At 47.7% G+C, this 9,438-nt stretch overlaps 1 protein-coding gene and 1 long non-coding RNA gene across 8 annotated transcripts in view; both read right to left on the minus strand.

Moving 5' to 3' along the window:
- LOC117584781 (lysosomal alpha-mannosidase-like) overlaps positions 1–9,438 on the minus strand; it is a 23,994-nt gene that overhangs the window by 3,841 nt on the left and 10,715 nt on the right. The window contains exons 1-4 of one of the 7 annotated variants that reach the window (XM_034273890.1): positions 9,267–9,389; positions 8,829–9,199; positions 8,310–8,780; positions 7,407–8,253 (exon numbers count right to left, since the gene is read on the minus strand). The exons of 1 other annotated variant lie outside the window; for it this stretch is intronic. In XM_034273890.1, coding sequence (XP_034129781.1) covers positions 7,407–8,253; positions 8,310–8,780; positions 8,829–9,199; positions 9,267–9,350 — 1,773 coding nt within the window. In that variant the 5' untranslated portion in view covers positions 9,351–9,389. Of the gene's footprint in view, positions 1–599; positions 1,071–1,118; positions 1,188–6,144; positions 6,896–7,406; positions 8,254–8,309; positions 8,781–8,828; positions 9,200–9,266; positions 9,390–9,438 lie in introns of those variants that run through there. 5 more of the 7 variants (XM_034273894.1, XM_034273891.1, XM_034273893.1 and 2 more) reach the window with 5 other exon arrangements.
- On the minus strand, positions 1,388–1,684 carry LOC117584782. Its single transcript, XR_004573873.1, has 2 exons — positions 1,557–1,684; positions 1,388–1,489 (listed from the first exon to the last, which is right to left on the minus strand). It is a non-coding gene; the product is annotated as an uncharacterized LOC117584782 (long non-coding RNA).

Raw genomic sequence — 9,438 nt, forward strand, 5'->3', positions numbered from 1 at the left:
GCCAATGGATTGAACAGGGTCACCACCACATTGTCCGCACTGTCCTGGGTGAAGGCGCATTCGCTGATGTTCAGCTGCAGGCAGCTCTCGAACTCCCCCTCTGGCAGATTGGTCAGCACTCGCAGGGCATCTCGAGCATTTCTGGCTCCTCCGATAATGCCATCATAGAGCAGTCGATCGTAGTCGTTGGACACCGCCTGCTTCTCCGTCCCTGTAATGGCAGCGTGGTTCTGCATTACACCCATTATTTGGCGAAGGTAATCGAGGTCTTCCTTCTGTTGCTCACTCTTCAGATCGGCAAAGACACTGAGCTGCTTGGCAGTCTGCAGCATGTGGTTGCCATCGCGCTCGAAGCGTTTTTGGGTGGGTCGAGAGGTGTAGTATCCTGTCCAGAAGCTGTTGGAGTCGCTGGCATAGGGGAAGAAGTCCTGCGTCTTGTTGGGGTAAGATTGTAGGCCCTTATGCACAGAGTTCAGGTAGCAGCCGGGCGTGGAGTAGAAGATATTGTAGTGAGATCCATTAGCTTGCCGTGCGTTGACATATCTGAAAATTGGAGCTATTTTTTCACCATATTTCAATCATATTTCAATTAATCTTACTTGATCAGCTTGTCCATGTTCTTGTAGTTTATATGGGCGTCTTCGTACTGGAAGTCCCCGCCCAAGGGTATCATGATGTGGGTCGTGCGGAACTTTGCAGCCACTTTAGCTGCATAGGCAAGGAAATCGTCTACCCTGGTTTGGACGTTGTTGTCGTAGCTGTCTCCGTCGATAATTGGATCGTCCCTGCAGAGCACGTCGAAGCAGAAGCCAGAAGTCTCCCAGTAGAAGGAGTAGAGCAGACCAGTGAAGAGCTTCGCATCGCTCAAGGACTCGCTGGCATCCCAAATCATTTCCAGTGAGAGTTCCTCCATGCGCTTGGCCTTATCTTTGGGATCCATGCGGGAGAAGAACTCTCCGTCGTAGCCCATTTGAGCAAACATCGAGGCCTGCTCACGGGAATGACCAAAAGGATCGATCTGCCAGCCAATGCGGGGACGGGCACAGGCGCCAAAGGTCTCATCCAACCATCTAAAATGATGGTTAAATGGGTTTATTTCACGGCTAATGAATACTTACTTCAAACCCAAGGAGAACTGATCAATCACACTCTGATAATTGACTGCTGCTTCGTCGTTCATGCTCCAGGCTCCAGGTCGCTTGTGGTCTGCTGGAAGCAACTGGTTAAAGAACTGTGAAACGGCGTGACGGAGACTGACAAGGACGGTGGTAAACCGTTTCTTCCGTCAGAGCTGGACTTACTTCGCTGCGAACCCTAGGAATTCGTCGAGGCTCTGCTGACACAGCTAATACATGACTTGTGGTCGTACGACATACAACGAGAACACTGGCAAGTAATACTGATCCACCGTCTTCAGCCAGCCAACATCGTCGTGGGAGTGAGGGACCAAGTGAATGTTGACCAAGTTTGGTTTTGTTTCAGGACAAGACTGTGTATCGAGAGGTGGTAGATTATTGCAGTACATCTGGCTATGGAAATCCAGAACTATTATTTACCTCATAGCCACAGACAGCCCCAGTTGGTTTTGTGTCGATTGCCAAGAGTAAGAAAAATGTTAAAATGCAGCCGAAATATTTCATTCCAAAAAGTTACCACTAAAATTTTGCTTTTATATGGGAGAACTGTGGTGTGGGCTATCAAATGTGAGTTGATACTCAATGAGAACTGGACATATCTTGGAAAAGTTAATGTGAATGTCTTAAGTTATGGTCGGTACCACTGAAATTTGAAAATTCAAAGCATCCAATTTATATCGTTAGGATATATGAAAATTAAAATTTGAAAATATAAGTTAAGAGCAATGTTTTATGAGGTATGAAATCAATTTAATGGCATTGTTTTCAAAATCAATATTACATTTTTGAAATTATGAATTTATACATAAATAATTCTTATTTCTATTTACTTTTCCTGATGATGAAAGTGCGAATTTGCATGGGGTTCAGGATGACGCTAAATTTGGAGGCATCCATAGAACTGTCGGCCGACAGAGGCTTGTGCGCAGCTGTGTAGTACTCGGCCTCTGTGGATACCGCTCCGGATTCTTCCGCATGGAACTTGAATCGTTTCATCTCGCTCAGTGGCAAGTTTCCATCCAAAGTGGTCTCTCGGATTGCCACACCGCCCACGCCATCGAAGATCGGACGAATGTTAAAGCTAACCACATTACCCTCAATGTGATCCAAGAAGTTTTCGACTCGCAGCAGAATCTCATCATCGGTGAAGGGCTCCAAGGTGAGGAGATGGACCGACTTTGGCAATAAATTAAAGTCGGGCAATGGTTTGGCACCGGAATTCCTGTTAGCTTTGCTGTAACTACTGAAAAACTTCCAAAAGGGCAAATGAATCTCCTTCTCGGATAAACGCTCAACGAAAGTACTTTTCTTTGCCAGAGCATGGAGAATTAAAAACAATTTTCCATGTGCTATACGACCTGGATCTAAGTCAGAATCAAACAAGTCTGCGACACTTTGAACCTCATTAGTGGAAAGGACACTGCGATGCAGCATGAGCTCCAGCTCTCCGTCATTCATGCTCGTTCCGCCTTGAGAGCGATCGTTCAGCAGGACCATTCGCTTCTTATTATCCTGCAGGTAAATGCGGGATGTGACTGGATAATAGTTGCCGCTAGTCGGCTGATTCTCCAAGTCGGGTGTGAAATCTTCGCGCTTGTCCCTTTCTCGTTTAATTGTCTGCCGACCATTGGAGTCAGTGTAGAAGATGCCATCCGATGAGATTCCACTATCAAAAACAGTGGCGACCTCTTTTGGGTTGGTCTGGGGTATAGGACCGATCAGCCATTCAAACTCCACACGATTGACACCCTTATAGATCCGAATGACCTGGGAGATCCACTCGTTGAACTCTTGGTGCACTTCCTTCACCAAATCCCCATCATATACGGCGAGCTTCACATCGTTTGACAGCACACTCATAGGTTCATCCTCACGGAAGCTATAAAGGCACGATCCTTTTGTCTTGTACACTCCAAAGTTCTGCTCAATGTCCTCAACAACTCCGTTCATCTCAACGGTCTTAAGCAGCCCCGAGTTATTGTCAATCACCAATTTGATCAGCGACGTTTGCAATACAGTTTCGGACTCTTCGTCGTTGTTGGTTACAACCTTCTTCAATCTCTTGGGCCGAACAATTGCATTGCTTTTTCGCCTAACGACCTTCTTGATGTAGTAGCTGGCAATCTTCTTCACGGATGCCTTAAACACGAGCTCGTGCTGAGTGTTGTTCTTACGGAATCTCAGAGCCAGGACTTGCCAGGCCACTGGCACCACCTCAGAGGCCACCAGGCGTCCCTTTTCGTCGGTCACCTGGTAGTTCTCCTCCTTCACGGGTACTCGCACATACTGTGAGGAGGTGTGGGCCAATGGATTGAACAGGGTCACCACCACATTGTCCGCACTGTCCTGGGTGAAGGCGCATTCGCTGATGTTCAGCTGCAGGCAGCTCTCGAACTCCCCCTCTGGCAGATTGGTCAGCACTCGCAGGGCATCTCGAGCATTTCTGGCTCCTCCGATAATGCCATCATAGAGCAGTCGATCGTAGTCGTTGGACACCGCCTGCTTCTCCGTCCCTGTAATGGCAGCGTGGTTCTGCATTACACCCATTATTTGGCGAAGGTAATCGAGGTCTTCCTTCTGTTGCTCACTCTTCAGATCGGCAAAGACACTGAGCTGCTTGGCAGTCTGCAGCATGTGGTTGCCATCGCGCTCGAAGCGTTTTTGGGTGGGTCGAGAGGTGTAGTATCCTGTCCAGAAGCTGTTGGAGTCGCTGGCATAGGGGAAGAAGTCCTGCGTCTTGTTGGGGTAAGATTGTAGGCCCTTATGCAGAGAGTTCAGGTAGCAGCCGGGCGTGGAGTAGAAGATATTGTAGTGAGATCCATTAGCTTGCCGTGCGTTGACATATCTGAAAATTGGAGCTATTTTTTCACCATATTTCAATCATATTTCAATTAATCTTACTTGATCAGCTTGTCCATGTTCTTGTAGTTTATATGGGCGTCTTCGTACTGGAAGTCCCCGCCCAAGGGTATCATGATGTGGGTCGTGCGGAACTTTGCAGCCACTTTAGCTGCATAGGCAAGGAAATCGTCTACCCTGGTTTGGACGTTGTTGTCGTAGCTGTCTCCGTCGATAATTGGATCGTCCCTGCAGAGCACGTCGAAGCAGAAGCCAGAAGTCTCCCAGTAGAAGGAGTAGAGCAGACCAGTGAAGAGCTTCGCATCGCTCAAGGACTCGCTGGCATCCCAAATCATTTCCAGTGAGAGTTCCTCCATGCGCTTGGCCTTATCTTTGGGATCCATGCGGGAGAAGAACTCTCCGTCGTAGCCCATTTGAGCAAACATCGAGGCCTGCTCACGGGAATGACCAAAAGGATCGATCTGCCAGCCGACTCGAGGACGGGCACAAGCGCCAAAAGTCTCATTCAACCATCTAAAATAGAAAGTTTGATGGGTGCACTTCTATTCGGATTAACACTTACTTTAGACCCTTCCATTTGACTAGTTAGTGCGAGACTATTAACTGACGACGGAGTAGCAAGTACGAGGTACGAGGCGGTCGCTTGTGGTCTGCTGGAAGCAACTGGTTAAAGAACTGTGAAACGGCGTGACGGAGACTGACAAGGACGGTGGTAAACCGTTTCTTCCGTCAGAGCTGGACTTACTTCGCTGCGAACCCTAGGAATTCGTACTCCGAGACGACTGTGTCGATTATGTACTGAACACCAGCATGCTGTATGTTGCTCTTGTGACCGTAGTAATACTGATCCACCGTCTTCAGCCAGCCAACATCGTCGTGGGAGTGAGGGACCAAGTGAATGTTGACCAAGTTTGGTTTTGTTTCAGGACAAGACTGTGTATCGAGAGATGGTAGATTATTGCAGTACATCTGGCTATTGAAATCCAGAACTATTATTCACCTCATAGCCACAGACAGCCCCAGTTGGTTTTGTGTCGATTGCCAAGAGTAAGAAAAATGTTAAAATGCAGCCGAAATATTTCATTCCAAAAAGTTACTACCAAAAATGTTGGGACCAAACTAATATATTTTTAGAGGCTTTTAGGACTGTAAGAAGCAAGAAACAGAAAATTTTTTTATTTTTATTTGGGAGAACTGTGAGTTGATAATCAATGAGCACTGGACGTACATATATTGGAAAAAGGAAAGTTAAATGATGCTTAAAAGCAAATAAGTATTTTGTGAGTGCAACTCGCATAAGGATCTATTCTATTCTTGAGCAACATAAAGTAATGAAAATTAAAAATAGAAGTCGATTGAATTGAGTGCATTGCTATTCATCGTATTAGAAGAGTGCCATTATCTGTGGTTGCGTTTGTTAGGCTCGACAAAGCAAAGTCTTGTCTGTCATATCTGTTAATAGTCAGTAGGTTGAAGGGCTGTCGATGTTCCTAACAGAATAACTTCTGAATCAGAAATGGTTTGCTATCTTTATACCTTCATTCTGGCTATAATAGTTATCCAATCTGACATTCGCTCGTTGAGGCGGTGTAAGGGGGAGAGACGAAATTTTAAAAGTCTCCTGTATTCCAGCAGTCTGGATAAAATATATAGTTGCTCTAGCGCCTGTAGGCTCTGAGAACTAGCAGTCAAACAAGGTGGACAGACGGACATGCAGAATGAATACAGTTATGTCCAGTGGCAACCCGCCCTTCCAGAATATTTGTTTATGCTTTTTTATTCATGCTCATGCTGTCTCGCTCGCACACTCTGCCACAGTCTGCATCTCTGCGGGAGGGTGACGAGCTTAAAGGGTGTGTTGGCGGGAGAAGTGATGTAGATGTAGATGTAGATGACAGATGTATCCAAAATTTAAAATGTAGAATGTTTAAAAACGTTTTTAAAAAAGTTGTAACACAATCACTTCATATACTTGAAGAAAAACAGTAAACGGTAGTGTTGGTACCTTTAATTTGTAATGGCATATTTATGTACAACTGACTGAGTACTGGGAATAAAAGTCGTGACGCGTAAGGCGCGTCTCACAACGTTGCTTCTCCTTTCCTCACCATTTCATGACATTTTTCACATTAACAAGATCGCAATAGAGTTTCTAAATTATTTCTTTTTCTTGATGATAAAAGTGCGAATTTGCATTGGGTTCAGGGTGACACTGAACTCGGAGGCCTCCATAGAACTATCGGCCGCCAGAGCCTTGTGCCCAGCCGTGTAGAACTCGGCCTCTGTGGATACCGCTCCGGATCCTTCCGCATGGAACTTGAATCGTTTCATCTCGCTCAGTGGCAGGTTGCCATCCAAAGTGGTCTCTCGGATTGCCACACCGTCCACGCCATCGAAGATCGGACGAATGTTGAAGCTAACCACATTGCCCTCAATGTGATCCAAGAAGTTTTCGACTCTCAGTAGAATCTCATCATCGGTGAATGGCTCCAGGGTAAGGAGATGTACCGACTGGGGGAAGTCATCGAAACTGGGAAGGGTCTTGGCCACAGCGCTGCTGCTCTGACTGCTTCCCTTGCTGAAGAACACGGAGAAGGGAAGGAGGATCTCCTTCTCGGCCACACGCTCCACCTTGGTCGATTCCTCCACAGAATTTAGGATCAGATAGACTTTTCCGCGTGCAATGAGAGGTTTGTCGTACTTCTGCTCGTTGAGGACTTCGCTCACACCATATCCATCGTCCCGAACAAGACGACGGTGGAGCATGAGCTCCAACTGTCCGTTTTGCATGCTGGTTCCACCCTGGGCACGATCGTTGAGCAGAGCAATGCGCTTGTTGCTGTCCTCCAGGGCAATGCGGGAGACGATTGGGTAATAATTTCCACTAATTGGCTGCCTGCCTAGATCAGGGTTAAAGTCCTCTCGCTTATCCTTTACACGCTTGATCATCTCGCGCCCATTGGAGTCAGTGTAGAAGACGCCGTTCGAGGAGATTTCGCTATCGAAAACTGTCACAATTTCCCTGGCGGTATCCTCGTCAGTTGGAATGGGCCCGACGAGCCACTCGAACAGGTGTGCCAACTGTGGGAGCATCTACGCTTACTGGACCCTCTAGGTAAGCGACTTGACGACTACCTGAAGGAAGTGGTCTCGAGGTAGCATTTGACACTTGAGGTGGAACAGAAGGTTCTTAAAGTCTAGTTGCAGAAGGAAAACTGCCTTCTGTATTCGAGGCCTAAGTATACAGAGTATTTACCGTTTCAAGAGGTCAATAGCCTCGGACACTCCGTTCATCTCAACGGTCTTCAGGCGACCCGTATTATTGTCGATCACCAATTTGATCTCCGATGTCTGGACCACAGTTTCGGAATCATCATCGGCGTGAGTCTCCACATTCTGCATGGAATGGACCTTCTTAAATCGCTGGGGCACCTCCAAGTTCTTTTCGTTTTGCTTCACCGACTTTTTAGCAGCCTTGGGCAGGACAATTTCCTTGCTCTCTACCTTGTCGACCTTCTTGATGTAGTAGCTGGCGATCTTGTTCACGGATGCCTTGAACACGAGCTCGTGCTGAGTTGTGTTCTGGCGGTATTCCAGAGCCAGGACTTGCCAGGCCACTGGCACCACCTCAGAGGCCACCAGGCGTCCCTTTTCGTCAGTCACCTGGTAGTTCTCCTCCTTCACGGGTACTCGCACATACTGTGAGGAGGTGTGGGCCAATGGATTGAACAGGGTCACCACCACATTGTCCGCACTGTCCTGGGTGAAGGCGCATTCGCTGATGTTCAGCTGCAGGCAGCTCTCGAACTCCCCCTCTGGCAGATTGGTCAGCACTCGCAGGGCATCTCGAGCATTGCTGGCTCCTCCGATAATGCCATCATAGAGCAGTCGATCGTAGTCGTTGGACACCGCCTGCTTCTCCGTTCCGGTGATGGCATCGTGGTGTTGCATTACTCCCATTATCTGGCGAAGGTAATCGAGGTCTTCCTTCTGTTGCTGACTCTTCAGATCGGCAAAGACACTGAGCTGTTTGGCAGTCTGCAGCATGTGGTTGCCATCGCGCTCGAAGCGTTTTTGGGTGGGTCGAGAGGTGTAGTATCCTGTCCAGAAGCTGTTGGAGTCGCTGGCATAGGGGAAGAAGTCGTCGGTTTTGTTGGGCCAAGTCTGTAGCCCCTCATGTACGGAGTTCAGATAGCAGGCCGGGGTGGAGTAGAACAGATTGTAGGTGGAGCCGTCCGCTTGGCGTTCGTTGACGTACCTAGGTGGGACTGTGAATATCGGGGCATCAGCTCAAGTCTAGTCTGTAATGCTTACTTGATGAGCTTGTCCATGTTCTTGAAGTTAACTTGAGCATCTTCGTACTGGAAATCATCGCCCATGGGTATCATGATGTGATTGGAGCGGTAGTACTTGGCCACATTCGAAACGTAGCTGAGAAAGTCGTCCACTCGCGATTTGACATTGTTGTCGTAGCTCTTGGCATCGATGATGGGATCGTCGCCGCAGTGCACGTCAAAGCAATAGCCGGGAGGTGCCGAGTAGTGGCGGTAGAGCAGGCCAGTGAAGAGCTCATCGTTGGTCAGCGACTCGCTGGCATCCCAAATCATTTCCATGGCCAGATTATCCAATCGATTGTTCTTGTCCCTGTGATCCATGCGGGCAAAGAACTCTCCATCGTAGCCCATTTGGGCAAAGATCGAGGCCTGCTCACGGGAATGACCAAAAGGATCGATCTGCCAGCCAATGCGGGGACGGGCACAGGCGCCAAAGGTCTCATCCAACCATCTAAAATGATGGTTAAATGGGTTTATTTCACGGCTAATGAATACTTACTTCAAACCCAAGGAGAACTGATCAATCACACTCTGATAATTGACTGCTGCTTCGTCGTTCATGCTCCAGGCTCCACCAGCGAACACCAGACGACCTTCGTTGACCAATTTCTTGACACTTTGCCGCACTGCCTCTGACTGTTCCTGCCACCATTTGGCAAAGAAGGCAGTCTCGACCTGAATGAAGCGACGCTTGGGATCCTTAAGCAGCTCCGAGACGACTGTGTCGATTATGTACTGAACACCAGCATGCTGTATGTTGCTCTTGTGACCGTAGTAATACTGATCCACCGTCTTCAGCCAGCCAACATCGTCGTGGGAGTGAGGGACCAAGTGAATGTTGACCAAGTTTGGTTTTGTTTCAGGACAAGACTGTGTATCGAGAGGTGGTAGATTATTGCAGTACATCTGGCTATGGAAATCCAGAACTATTATTTACCTCATAGCCACAGACAGCCCCAGTTGGTTTTGTGTCGATTGCCAAGAGTAAGAAAAATGTTAAAATGCAGCCGAAATATTTCATTCCAAAAAGTTACCACTAAAATTTTGCTTTTATATGGGAGAACTGTGGTGTGGGCTATCAAATGTGAGTTGATACTCAATGAGAACTG

This window comes from Drosophila guanche, unplaced genomic scaffold (assembly GCF_900245975.1).
Source record: "Drosophila guanche unplaced genomic scaffold, DGUA_6, whole genome shotgun sequence".
In the NCBI taxonomy this organism is placed as follows: Eukaryota; Metazoa; Arthropoda; class Insecta; order Diptera; family Drosophilidae; genus Drosophila; species Drosophila guanche.